Source organism: Pteronotus mesoamericanus, unplaced genomic scaffold (genome assembly GCF_021234165.1).
Source record: "Pteronotus mesoamericanus isolate MK-2021 breed Mesoamerican mustached bat unplaced genomic scaffold, CSHL_Meso_final contig_730, whole genome shotgun sequence".
In the NCBI taxonomy this organism is placed as follows: Eukaryota; Metazoa; Chordata; class Mammalia; order Chiroptera; family Mormoopidae; genus Pteronotus; species Pteronotus mesoamericanus.
The window spans coordinates 192,428-207,296 of NW_026555246.1; the positions used below are offsets into that span (position 1 = coordinate 192,428).

At 44.3% G+C, this 14,869-nt stretch overlaps 1 protein-coding gene across 2 annotated transcripts in view; it reads right to left on the reverse strand.

Moving 5' to 3' along the window:
* The window catches only part of HNRNPM (heterogeneous nuclear ribonucleoprotein M), a 40,398-nt gene extending 27,387 nt beyond the window's left edge, over positions 1-13,011 (reverse strand). For both annotated transcript variants that reach the window (XM_054583321.1, XM_054583320.1), the window contains exons 1-2: positions 12,850-13,011; positions 5,124-5,293 (exon numbers count right to left, since the gene is read on the reverse strand). In XM_054583321.1, coding sequence (XP_054439296.1) covers positions 5,124-5,293; positions 12,850-12,962 — 283 coding nt within the window. In that variant the 5' untranslated portion in view covers positions 12,963-13,011. The remainder of the gene's footprint in view (positions 1-5,123; positions 5,294-12,849) is intronic.
* Between the last annotated feature and the right edge of the window lie 1,858 nt (positions 13,012-14,869).

Below are 14,869 nucleotides of genomic sequence, written 5' to 3' on the forward strand. Positions count from 1 at the left end.
TTTTACCACAAAGAATATTTGTGTCTGTGTTCTCATTTACTTCTCAAGTCTGAAATTGACCAAAAAAAAAAAAAAAGAAAAGAAAAAGAAAAAAAGAGAGGGAGTAGAGAGGCCCAAGTCACTGAAGAGAATTCACATGTGAAAAGGTCTATCATTTCAAGGGGCAGGGGAGGGGCTAGAACAAAAGCAGGGCAAGTTATCACGCTTTTTCACCTCATAATAAGATAACCACTCTAAAGGAGAGGTGCATAGTATAAATGCATATTTAAATTAGGAAAGCTTGCTTAATATATACAAGCATATAGCTTGTTTTTATATATAAGTTGTTTATATACATGGCTTGTTTCTTCAATACATATATCACAAAATAATTACTCTACACATTGATTACTTAATCTGTGGCATGACTCTGTGGTGACAGCAAGAGAGCACTGCCTCTCTTAACTAGACCAAAGTCTACCAAGGATGCCAGGGAGGCTGCACTGCGGGGGGGTTCACCCAAGTACCCACAGAGGGATGTTTTGGCGTTAATAGGCCTTTCCAAAATGCAGGCTGGATTTCCGACAAAGGAAAATCTGAAGAAGCCAAACAGACAGGGCAGGGATTTTCTTGAAATTGAAAATAAATTCTGCTCCAGAGACCCATCATGAAGATTATATCCAAGAGCCACTGGAGACCTTCTACTGCACTACACACATGCCCTCTGGGCCTTGGTTTTCTGTCAGCTGGAATTTGAAATTTACCTGTCCTAAAGTGATGCATTAAATAACAACAGAAGGCTTACATGCTTGAAGAAATCTCTCCTTACACAAGAAAAACTGACTGCTACTAAAGTTGGGTTGGACCGAGAATAAAACACACCACTGATGCCCCTTTCTTCCCCACAACGTGCTCCGTGCTTATTAGCTGCTGCGGCAGCTCAGTCCTGTCTCGGTGCTGCGGGCTCCCGGATCAGGCCAAGAGAACATGCAGTCCCACCGCACCAAGCTTTCTTTGTCCACACAGGACTTTCCAGGAAGGTAGCACAACACAATTTAAGTTTAAAATACCAAAGATCACTTTCTGCTCACAGAAATCTTACTTTTTGCCCAATCCTTATGGACAAAAACTTTAAGATGTGTACCGCAATAGCTGTTAAGTGATAAAAATTAGGTGGCTATAAGACTGTTAAGTCACTCAAACTTGGTTTGGTAATCTCCAAATTTCATATTACACTGGCTCTTAAGTTTTTTTCAACCCAATAACAATTCGGTCTTCAAAGATGCCACTTTTTTCCATGCAGTAGCTCCATTAAAAAATAAAGTCAAGGGGAAGGACAATAGAAACCTTTCCCTTGTCCCATCGGGACACTGAGAACAGCAAGGGGAAAGCTCCAGAAAAGAGGGCATTCAATTTTAAAGGCTGTGAACACTAATTCATGTACCTAACTGGTAGTATGGGGTTGAGCTAAAAAGTAGGCTGACGGAAAACACAACATAATTTTCTTTTTAAAAATGTTGAGTCCTGGCGAGCATGGCTCAGTTGGTTGGAGCATAATCCCATAACCGAAAGACCGTGGGTTGGATTCCCCGTCAGAGCACATGGGAGGCAACCAATCAATGTTTCTCTCTCTCTCTCTCTTTTTTCATTTCTTTCTCTCTCCTCTTCTCTCCTTCTCTCAAAAAGCAAAGAAAACAACATTCTTGGGTAAGGATTTAAAAAAAAAACACCTAGCAATGTTCATTTCATGATAGTGCCACCAAAAAAGGCTGGGCACCAAACAAGCTTTGTGATCCCATTCAGCGTTTTGAAAAAGCCAGAGAATAAGCGACCAGTTCACATATGTGAATGCTGTTAAATAATAAAATTAAAGGCAAAGACTATAAAATACACTTGATGTTCTAGGAGAAGACAGGGAAATTAGGGAGTGGTGCCTGAGGGCATGATTAATGATCAGGCTCTGACTGGGTGGCTCAGCTCCCCGGAGCATGGTCCTGTGCACCAAAAGGTTGCCAGTTTAATTCTAGGTCTGGTCGCACAGGAGGCAACCATTCAGTGTCCCCCCCACACCCCCGCACCCTTCTGCTCCAGGGGGGGGGGGGAATCAAAACATATTTTTCGGCAGGGGGAGGGGAAAAATGCACCCTTGAGAATGAAAAAAATTAAAAAAAAAAAAGGTTAATTATTAGCCTTAGAAAAGTTCTTGTCCTACCATCTCAGAGGTGCCACCTTAATTCTGAGAAATGGCAACTCGACAGTGCTGCAATGACATTGCATTACTCAGATTTCTAAGTTGAAATCTTATTTGTCCTGGTCAGGACAAATAGAGAGTCCTGACCAGGCAGTTCAGTTGATTAGCATCGTCCGGATATGCCAGAGCTGCGGGCTTGTTCTCCAACCAGGGCACAAAGAAGAAACCAATGAGCCCTGAGTGGCTCAACTGGCTGGGTGTCCTACGAAAGGTTGCCGGTTCCCGGCCATGTGTTTCATCCCCGTCAGGGCACATACAAAAGGATAGATGTCTTCTCTCCCTCTGTCCCATCCCTTCTCCTAGCTCTTAAAAAAAAATAATAATTTTAAAAAGAATCAGCCAATGAATGCATAAATGAGTAGAATAACAAATGGATGTTTTTCTCATTCCTATCAATTAATTAAAAAATAAGTCGAGGACAAACAATTCTATTTCTCACTCCACTAATTTTCTGAAACAAGACAGTTTCATCAGGGATAGACTCTTAAAATGCAGGCTGATAAAGAGTGGCTGGATTACGATAGTCCAAATCTCTTTCTCCACTCTAGATATTATCTTGAGACTAATGCTTTTAGAGTATAAGCGCCTCTATCAGCAATTTTCCCCCCTGTGCAATAACAAGTCTTCAAAAACTAACTTATTTACAACAGATTTCAAGTATTTCAGATTTCAAATACCCATTTAAACTTGACATGAATAAAGATTTATTTTGAAAACCTCATAATAAAAAGGATACAAACATTCCTTAAGGAGTCATATGTAGGTAAACAGTACATTTTTTTTGACTTCACATACTGAATGAATATAAGCATTGCCATAAAAAAGTATTATCTTTCTCTTATGAATCCCTTTACCCACAATCCAACAGTTGATAATTTAATGAAACAGAAAAGTAATTTAACCTGTACAGGGGAACTCTAAGCAAGAACATTTTAAAGTCTGTTTAAAATAACTGATTTACTGCACACCTGTAATTCTAAATTACACCACCAAAAATACACTGAAAGGGCTGAGCCAGGGCATTCGTAGCAGTATGCCATGGGAATATGAGAACCAGTTTGGAAGTATCCGAATAAACCACCAGGCTGGCTCCACACTTAATACAGTTCAAAATAGGAAATTGAGGTGAACTGCTTCTACATCCAGAAACGTCATGGCGGCGGCGGCTGCTGCTACCAGCTTTAAGGCTTCCAAAACTGAATTACTGAATGGTAAAGCAGTAAAAATGTCACCTACTTTATCCATCATGTCCCAAAACTGGTTCACACACTCCTAAAAATGAAAAAATAATTTGGCCTGCAATCTCTTACAAAATGCTGCATTTTCAAAGCCACATTCCTGGTTCTTGGAACTACTATACCTTATTATCAATGGAAGTATCGATTCAGTGATTCAACCAAATCACAAGAACACAAATTTGGGGGTTATTCCAAAAGCTAATTCGAATGAGACCCAACTTTACTGTACAGATATTCTAAGCTTGTATTGAAGCAGCAGTCCCAAAAACCAAGAACACTGAATCTGGGATGCCACATGACACGCCCTTCAGACAAAAAGAAGAAACTTCACTCTTGCCCTAGGAGCATTGGCAGGAATGATTTGGCTGATCAAGGCAGGAAAACAAAACTCACACCAAAACATTTTCCATCCATGTTATCTGGAGAAATACTACATGGGAGCAGCATACATAACTGTACAGAGAGGTTCACGGTGCCTAGTGCTTCTGGCATGTCATGGTCGAATCAAGAGATGGGACAATGATGGCAGTGGACCATTCATATTTTCAAAACCCAATGCTGGGAGCACCAGTACACATACCAAAATGGCCTATCCAAGTGGCATCTCTGTCACTGAAATGTTAATCATTTGACAAATCAATCTCAAATCTCTTTTCATTGTGAATGCTCCAAAAAAAACCAATACCTTTTAGTCCTTCAAAAAGAGCCTATTTAAGAATAATTTGAATCTAAGTTTCCTTTGGGAGTGGGGGTAAGGGGAGACCTGGCGTCATTAGACAAACTGTTCTCTAGCAACAGTTTTGTAAACCAGGGCTGAGCAATCTCTTTAGCCCTGAATGCCACCAGCAGGGCCAAGAATCAGGAAAGAAAGGAAGACAGAAGAAACAGAACAAGAGTCTGGAAAACAGAGGACACACCTGGTGTGTGCAGGGGGTAAGGCAGAGGACCACAGAGGCAACCAACCTCCTCAGACCTCCTGGTGGCAGCAGAGCTTCCATTGCTCCCTGGCCCTAGGCAGGAATTTGGACCCCCGGGCTGTGACTGATGTGCACCTGAAGACACTGCATTACACAGCACATGCCTTATTCTGAGCTCTCCAATTGCCAATCTAAGTGTTTTTCCCCAGGGGAAAACAGCCTAACAATTTAAACACAAGCTAATGTTGTATAATTTAGAATCTGAACAGCACAAGTTCCAGCTACCAGATTTTGATCCCAGGAAGACATCCACAAAATTTAAACAAACTACCTTCCCAGAGGAATTTTAAAGCTAAAAAATAAAAAAGTAAAAAAGTGAAACAGAGAGAGAGCGAGAGCACGAGAGAAAAGGTAAAACCTCTCCCAGCTAACAGGAAAAATTCAAAATATTCCCTTAACACAAAGAGGCTCCTCTCAAGCTTAAATGAAGCCCTATTAACCATATTAAGCCAGTAAAATCATTTATAGGCCAAGGGACCATCAAACCACCCTGTTTGACACACAGGTGCATGACCACAAAAAAAAAGTAGGGTGGGTAGGGGAACGTAACTCTCAGGCCTGGACAGAACACATGCTCTACCCAGAACAGCTTCCACTGACAAAAAATAACCAAGGAATTAGCCACATAAAAGATGACACACCGACCTTCTTACCCTACTCAACCACCAGTACCATTACCTTTTTCTTTAACCAGGTCTTTAAGTGACTGCCATTTCACGTCAAAAGGTATGTTTGTAATGAAGGCTCTGTATCTTTTGGTTGGATTGGCATATGGCTCAAAGCGATTGCCTCCTCTCTTTATATTTTTCTCCTTCCTCTTCTCATTCTGAGTAGGTCGTTCTCCTTCACTGAATTTAAAAGAGGAAAAAAAAAAGGTCCATTTGTTAGCACAATATGGAACAGTATTTCACTTGCCAGGTTTACAATTTCACACAGTTACATATAATACAAGACCAATATTGATTTTCATGAGACGTTCAAACTAAAGTGCCCCACTGAGCAGAAGCTGCAGTGGTGCACTCCTTACACCCACCTACCAAGAGCCTGTCCCCAGGAGCAGTGTGCTCTCCTAGTCCTTCGCACACTCCTGCGGGGCACACCAGAGGGGGAGGGGGATGCCCACTCCCCCTCAGGTGCTTTAATTCCAAGACAGAAACAGGAAAGAGAGGGAGAGATTTACAAGATTTCATGGAACAAAAATGAGGTAACACACACAGGCCCATCCAATTGCAGCTTCACAAATAAAATGCCTTTTGTTATTTAAAAAAAAAAAATTTATTTTTCAGTGGGAATGTAAAATGGTGCAGCTGCTACATAAAAGTCTGGCAGTTACTCACTATATGACCCAGCAATTCTACTCCTAGACACAGACCCCAAAGAAATTAAACCAAAGACGCAGATACTTAAACACCAATAGCAGCATTATTCACAATAGCCAAATGGTAGAAACCACCTAAGTGTCCACCAACAGGTGAATGGAATGAACAATATGTGATATATGCATACAACAGAATATTCAACCATAAAAAGGAATGAAGTACTGATACATGTTGTAACACAGATGGACTTTGAAAAAACATACTAAGTGAAACAAGCCAGAGTCTCTGTTTGGGAAAATAAAAGCTCTGGAAATGGAAAGTGGATCTTGATATAAGGTACAGCATTGTACAACAGCCACTAAATTGTGCACTTTAAACAGTTAAAATAGCAACTCTTACAAATACTGCACCACAATATAAAAAAAAAATTTTAAGGGAAAGAAACCATTCTCCACACAACCCTACTTTGAGGCTAAGAAAACAAAGTCTGAGCAACTCTGATAGGTAAAAGACAGCACACAAACAATCCCAACTTCAGCAAAGAAGGGGAGATGGTTTTTTGGCATGGCCTTTCCTGTAATACTTTTCACCTTAGTGCCTCGGGTGCCTCGGTGCAGTATTTCATTTCTAAGCTTTACATATACCAGTTCGGCTTAGACTGAGAATGAAAAACAAAAACAAAAACGCGCAGCCTTCCAAAGCACAGAGCCCACGCTCTGGCCAAGCGGGCCTGTTCCCTGAGCTGCCTGCTCAGTTCAGTCCCCCCTGACCACAGGCAGACCCCTGTAAGTGCCGACCAAGAACTGGGGAACCGACAGCCACTGGAAGTTCCTCTCAGGGCACTGAGTCCTGCACTTTGTGCTTCACTAGCCCTGTTCTTTCCACCTGTGAGGATCCTGAGAGATTCCCAAACCACAGATTCCAGCAGAGCCTTTGTGATCCATGACACAAATGGGGGGGGGGGGGGCGGGGAACACGACAAAAAAAAAAAAAACACAACAAAGACTATGGAACTGATGATTTAAAAAATCGCCCTTATTTGAGAGACTGGTTTATATTCTAGGACTCTTCCTCGTGTGGGGGAGGAATAGTGTTCAACTACTGGGTGATGGCTGGAGGACTAAAACATACTTTCTTGGAAAAATTAGAAAATGAGCAGCTCTTTGCAGTCCCCAAAGTTGTTTTTTTCCCTCTTTTTACTGATCCCTCATATCCAAACACAAGGGTGTGAAGTGGTAACCCAATGAAGGTATCATCCTAGACAAAACTAAGCAAAGCAGCTTCCTCCGCAATCTGACCTCCAGTCAGCAGATGTGAGAAGCATGGACACTTGCGTCCTCGGATTCCTGGAGCTCTTTACTCTGCCCACCCAGGTTCACAACAGACCCACCTCATGCCAGCTGCACACCACCAACACATCTCAAAAGAAACCTGTCTACTCTACGTGAAAATCCTGCAACAAAATCTGCCCAACAGCATCTCTGTCAGTTGCTTACCCTTGGCAAATGAGGAGGAAAATCTTCGTATAACTGCAGAAAATGCACATCTAACCTACATTTCATGGACCAACAAAAGGTCCGTGTTTAGAAATGTATTTAATATAACTAGTTTCTTTTGAAACCCAGCATTCTGATTTATATCAAAAAAAAAAAAACACACATTGTGATAACAGGGTTTATGGCAGTAATAGGTGCAGACTGTGTTTTCACAAACTGCTCAGCTCACCTATTAATTACAAACGTATAAATAACTAATTACAACCAAAGCAGGTAACAAAGTGTCGAGGCCAGAACCTGCTGGGTATTCGGTTTGCAGTTAATCCACATCACATGGCTCACCACAGAGAAAGCAGATCATATGGATTATACTTAAAGTGTGAGCACAGCACCACTGTACCCAAATCCTTTGTTGGCCAATCATTTCCTCTCTCTGAAGTTTCCTCATAAGTAAAAGGCATTGGAATTATCTGTCACTTCCAGCTTCTACAAAAATTGACCTTTTCTGGCCCTGGCCAGGTGCACCAAAGGGTTTGCAGGGAGAGGGCACATATGAGGAAGCCAACTGATGTTTCTCTCACATTGATGTGTCTCTCTCTCTCTAAAATCAATAAACAAACACATCTAAATTGACCTTTTCTTAAATCCAATGATCATGGATTCTATTCTTGACAAAATTGGGAGAGAACTACCCTTACAGAAATCTCACCCAAGACACGTACTTTAGCCCTGGCTGGTGTGGATTGGGTGCCCGCCTGAGAACCAAAAGGTCCAATGGTTTGATTCCCAGTCAGGGCACATCCCTGAGTTGTGGGTGAGGATCAATCAACCCATGTTTCTTTCCGTCTCTGTCTCCCTCCCCTCCACTCTCTAAAAATTCATAAAACTTGCCTGGCACAGTGGATTGAGTGCAAACCAAAAAAAGGGTCGCCAGTTCAATTCCCAGTCAGGGCGCACGCCTGGGTTGCAGTCCAGTTCCCCAGTTGTGGGCACACACAGGCAACCACACATTAATGCCTCTCTCCCTCCCTTCTCCTCTCTCTAAAAATAAATAAAATCTTTGAAAAACAAATAAATAAAAATACGTAAAATCTTAAAGACACATATTCAAGTACAGATGATGTGAGAGTTTAAGAGTGGTGTCTTGAAAAGCCCGTTTTTAAAACGCCCAATCCAATGCTCCCCCATCTTTAGGATAAAATTGGCAGTCTTCTCTGGCCCTAAGATATATGCAACTCAACTCTGAAAGCCTTTGAAGTACATTTTTATATACAGAATACAATAGACAACAATGATAAATACCACAAATTTAGAATATTACAGACATTAAACATGTTACCTGAAACACACACCTACCATATGATCCAATCATCCACAGCCAGATACCTACCCAAGAGAAAATAAAGCACATACCCATACAAAATCTTGTCCCTGAATATTCACAGCAATATTATTTGTAGTATTCCAAAACTGGAAATCTAAATGTGTACTAACAGGTAAATGAATAAACAAATTGTAGTATATCGACAGATGGAAATACTACTCAACAAAAAAATAATACATTACACATACAGGGATGGATCTCAAAATATTTATACCCCCCTCAAAAAAAATACAGACCAAAAAAAGAATACATACAGTGTGATTCCATCGCAAAAAAAAAAAAAAAAAAAAAACACCACAACTCTATATTTGAGAAAATCCATTCTGGCAAACTAATCTACAGCAGGGTTTCTCAGCCTCAGCACTACTGGACACCTCAGGCCAGAGAGATGATCCTGTGTTGGGGTGGGGGGCCCTGCCCTGTGCACTAGAGGGTGTTTAAGAGCATTCCCTGACCTCTGTTAAGGATGCCAGTAGCAACCCCATCCCTGTCTTGAAAGAGAAGATCAAAAATGCCTCTGAGAGACTGCCAAGTGCCCCCTGGAGGGAAGAAATCACCCAGCTGAAGCAGACACACAGTTGCTAGGAGTGGCGGGAGGAGGGCCGCAGAGGATTACAAAGGGGTGAGAAAAAGCTCCTGGGAGTTACTGATATATTTATTATCTTGATTCAGGGAGAGTTTTACTTTTTAATTAAATAATTGGAGTGACACTGGTTAACAGGAGCATACAGAAGAACAAGGGTTTTATATACTGACACTTCACCAAACTATGTGCAGTTTATTGGACCAATTACACAACACTGTTTTTTAAAGTTTCTTCTCATATTTATTAAATTTCTAACCTAATCCTAGTAACTTGACTTGTAACTACAACAGAAAGTAACAAATTTGTAATCTTTCAAAGAAACTTACTGTGAAGTCCCAGCGAGTTATCTACCTAGGCCAGCTAAAATGTCTTACCAATCAATATTCTCCTTGATAACTGGCTTTCAGTTTCCAACTGCCAGTGACTCTTGACTCCATTTGATTCTGGCACCCACACATCCACATAAATTCTAAATAGAACCAAAACCTTTTCTGAAATTCTATAAACCTATTTCATAATACATCAATAAAGACAAGACTAAAGTATCTGAAAGTACCTTCCAAATCATTACGTTTAATATGGCTTTACATTGGTTTCACTGACTATATTCTTTGAAAATCAGTAATTTATCAAGTCACTGTTCCACAACATTGGAATGATATATATACTATAAACATCACAACTAAAAAAAAGTACAGTGCCTACTCCACAAAGGACTGCTACAGTCCCTGTTTAAAACAGTGAATCCGTACTATCTCATGCCTCCATGGCATTCCCATGTATAATATTTTTACTTGCAGAGTTCTTCAATCAAGAATGTAGTTGGAAATGGCAACCCCAATACTGTGAAATCCTGAACACGTCTCCTGATGTGCTTAGGGAAAAAGACTCGCTATTCCCCTTAACCCCTTGAGAACCATCCCTTACGTACAATGATTCTTCATAGAAACCCTCTCAAACGCAAGCTCCTCTAATGCATTTAAGATGTGGAGAGCACGGTTCACACCACTATTCTAGCTCCAAGCCCACCACTTAACCACCCACAGGATTCAAGTTCTTTTTCTCTCTGGTTATTTACCAGCAAAACCAGCATAACCTGTATCCACTGTAGCTCACAGGGATGCCGTGAATCAACAAAAAGCCTCACAAAAAGCAGCTTGGTAAATGTTAAATGCAACATTTAAGGGAGTAGTAATACAAGCAACTAAGAAGTAGGGTCCCTCGTGAAGGCCTAAACCCACAAGTCACCTTTGTTAACCTTCAGTTCCTTCATCTGTAAAAGATTACGCTCTACACCTACAGATTTAAAGGACACACTTAGCACATAGTGACCATGGCAATGATGTATTTTCCTACCAATAATCTTCTTGAGGGCAGTAGGGAGGGGAACTGATTCCCTGCTAGCCTTCTACCGTGGCACCTACCGATTAGGCTTTGAAAACAAGCTCACCAGGGCAGTGGCTGAGGAAACCTAGGCCTTGGACTGAAGGAGCAATTCAGCTTTCAGTTCTATGGATGCAAAACACTGTAACGAGAGAACCCACCTGAGAACCCTGAAAAGAAACAAGCAATCTAATGTTTGCAGGCTGTTATCTCTGGCATAACCATGAATAAAATCATAGAGCAAAGTGAAAACAAAGAACTGGCTGCACGCATTCAAACAATCCAGAGCCCCCTATTCTAATCCTGAGCTCAGAATCTTATGTGCCTCAAATCTTGTAAGTATAGAAACAGTTTTAGAAGTACAGTGCAAAACAACAACAAAAGCACTCACATCATTGCAAGGCAGCAAGGGCCCTAAAGTCAAGATGGCCTCCCCTACGTTCTTTGGGTCAGTAACCTTAACCTGAGTTTTCTCAACTGTTAAAAAAATAATTCTCCTAGTTGCAACAGAGTTGACATAAACATTACCTCCCGAGTAATCTATACTAAATATAGTTTTATTTTTAATATACACATTATGCTTGTCAAATAAATCAGTCATAAGTGGATATTTGAAAACGAACAGTAGAAAATGGTAATCTTTAAAGTACCTCAGATGCGAAATATTCTGTGCCTAATTCAGTTTCTCACCTAGCCCGGTTCTAGCAGCCCCCCATCCTGTGATCAGGCGCTTTGAATGAAAACGCGGCACAACACAACCGTCCTGAAGGCCTCCAAAGGCGGCCCGCAGAGATCCGACGAGGCTCCCCTGGACAGACGAGGCAGAGACTATAATGAACACATCCCTGCCCCGAGTTTTCAACAGGAAAGTGCCGGTACTTTTCCAGAATGCCTTACTCTTGATTTCCTAACGGAAGTTTAACACAGCTACTATTTAGTGAATGCTCATTAAGTGCTTTAACTACATTCACTTTTAATCCCCGCAAGCTGTAGTTATGCACATTAGAAATCTGGGGGGAAAGCAAACGCCTAACAGAACGCGTACCTGAGATCACACGGAGACGGGAGAAGGGGAGGCTACCGGTTCACGCTAAAGCTCGGGACGAAACGAGAATTCTGGACAGACATGGCGGTGAAGGATGCACAACACTGAACGCACTTAATGAAACTGAATCGTACACTTAAAATGGTTAGAATGGTAAATTTTATATTACGTATGTGTTACCACAATTTTTAAAAAACTTACGGGAAGTCAATTGTGTGCCCAGCCTGCGCCCCCCCTCCCCCCACAGGTGATGGCCGGAGCCAAAACGTCTTCTTTCCCGTGACTGTCGTCAGAACGAGTGGGTTTCACGGGGACAGATGATCATGCTTTAAGGAAATTTTTAAAACCAAGGACACGAGACAGAGCCCCAAGCAGGACTCTAAAAGGTGACGGAGTTTGGAAGTGGGTGGCCAGCCGAATGACGGAAAAATCTTCCCCTAGAACACGGAAGAGGATGTTTCCTCTCTTTTTCCTGACTGTTTGTTTCGAAGGGTGAACCCGGAGCAGGAGGCCCGATCGCTCCGTTAATACCTACTGCACACCTGGGGAGGAAGTGAGACCGGGCGAGGAACTTGAGCCAGTGCGTGGGGCGCGGGGCGGGAGGGGTGGCGGCGCGCGCCGGAGAGGGGAGGGGTGGAGGGGTAGAGGGGGCGGCTGGAGCCGTCCTCTCAGTCCCCCGACTGTACCTACCCGCCTCCGCTACCGTTTATCCGGGCCGACCGCGTGCCAAGTCCTGCGCGCTAACTCCTTCCCCCTCCCCCCGCACTTTACCGATCGGGTTACTGAGACCCCAGGCAAGGGGAGGGGAAGGTTGCGTGAAGATGTAAAACCCCGCGCCCAAGGTCACTCGACAGGCGAGTGGGCCGTGAACTGGGGGACTACCCGGCTCTAAGGCCCGCGCCATCATCCCCTCGCGCAGAGGCCGGGCCTGAGGCCTCGGGCTCGGACCCGGCCTGGAGCGACCGGGAGAGTGGAGGCTCCGAGGCCTGGAACAAAAGAGCAGTCTTTGAGGCGCTCCCGGGGCCGCCCGGCTGCACTCCTCACGGTCTAGGCCGCCCCCACCCTCGGCTGGCCCCGCGGGGAAGGCCTGGACTGAGGCCGCGCCAGGGAAAGGCAGCCAACAGACCTAACGGAGCCGCCACTGGCGCTGCAAAATGCCCGGTCCGGAACAAGGAGCCGTGAAATACTCACCCTTTAGGGCCCGGGGCCCCGTTGCCGCTCGGCGCGCCGGGCGCACCGCTCTCTCCCTCCATTTTGGGCTCCGTCGCCGCCACCTCGGCTGCTGCTTCGACCCCTGCCGCCATTTTCTTCGCGTCCAGGCTTTGTGTGAGGGAGCCGGCTGCACGACGCTGCGCCTGCGCGGTCACGTGACCCGGCGCGACCAGTAACGCCTGCGCAGGCCCCGGCCGGCTCCCGCCGGGTCCCCGCCCGTCCCGCGCCACGCCCCTACTCCAGGCCACGCCCTCCCCCGCACAGGCGCAGACCGACAGCTGTTATTCATTCCTGCACTAAATTCGACTTACGCACCTACTGGATCACCAACCCGCTCTTGAGATCTAATAAGGGGAGGCAACACCCTACAGCCCACCCAGGCCTAGTCACTTCCAGCTTTCTGTAATCAGCTGGAGCAGAGGGGCAGAGAAAGTTTTGTCTACCAGAATAAAAAGGAGTTATCTAGGCTGTAGGACTAGTGCGCAAAATGCCGTCTCCAAGTACCATCCTGCACCAAGAATAACCAGGCTCTGTCCAGTTCTCTGCTCACCACGCTCGGAGCTCCTGGGTGCAGAGCTCGTAGTTTAAGTCTTTTTCACTGAACCCATTACCCAACAGCTAATACGCCTAGCTGGGGACTCAGTATGTGTTCATGGATGTTTCTCGAGTGAATGAATAAGCAAGAAGCCAGTCATGATGGGAAAAATGAGCTGCAGGCCAAGGGATCCCACTAACTTTAACTGGGACTTGTTCTGTTGGACCCTGGGTTCCTCTGCCCTGAGGGCTTGTCCCTGTCCCCAAATAGGTTTTCAGGGCTGTTCCAGGCTGTCTTGGGGCAGAGCCCAGGGAAGAGGCAAGAACGTAGGATAGCGTTTAGAGGTTCAGGCCTCCTTCCTCAGCAGCTCCCAATCTCTCTGGTGTCTCTGGAACTCTGAAATGCTTCACTGAATCTTGCATCGAACCATTAAACTCTCTCTAGGTTCACAAAGGGAAAGAGATTTGAGGGGTTTTCTTTTTTTCTCGCCGCTCTCAAAGGGTGACTGCACTCCATTAGGCTGTGGGAGAATCTCTCACCTACCACATCCTCCCAGCTGCTTAATTATGCCTGGTGATTCTGACCCAGGTTGAGAACTCCGGTCCCAGAGAATAAGCTCGTCTGGTAGCCCCGCCCTCCCTTTCCAGTCCCATTCCTACATACTTCCCAAACTTCCCTGTTTCACAGGGTTCCTTTCTCCCACCCATCTTCCAGTACCTTCTCCTCCCATGCCCCTTCCTGAAATCTCTACTAAAAACCACTATGCACACCACCTCTTCTCCCATGGCTCTGCTGGGATCTACCTCCATTTACCTTCTTCCCCCGTAGACTTCTCCTACACTGGAGGGGGCCCTGGAGCAGTAGCCTCACAAACCTCTCAATTTCCTTGCCCAGCAGTCAGTCCTCAGAGGTGGTGGAAAAGACCACAGCAGTCTGCCAGAAGAATCAGGGAGAATAATCCAAATGCAAAGCGTCAGAGATGGTAAGCCACCCCTCACCTCTCGAACCCTTTCTCCTGCAGTGGCTGCGACTGGAGATTATTGGCAAACCAGGCACTGGCTAAGGAGACAAACTCTCGTCCAGGCTGGGGGCTCCTACGGGCTGATGACTTGACCTAACACTGCCTAGATTCCTGGATTTTGCCATCTTCTTTCACACTTCCCTTTCATTGACACACTTTCTTTTCCAAAGCATATGTTTTAAAATTGTGCTTTATGGGGGCTGGGGGACTGGGTGGAAAAGGTGAAGGAATTAAGGGGAAAAAAAACAAAAAACAAAACCACAGCCCAGAGAACAGTATAGTGATTACCAGAGGGAGACGGGTGTTGGGGGAGGTGGAAGACAGTATAAGGGGGGGAATAAATGGTGATGGAAGGCAAATTGACTTTGGGTGGTGAACATGCAATACCATATACAGATGATGTATTGTAGAATTGTGTACCTGAAACCTATATAGTTTTATTA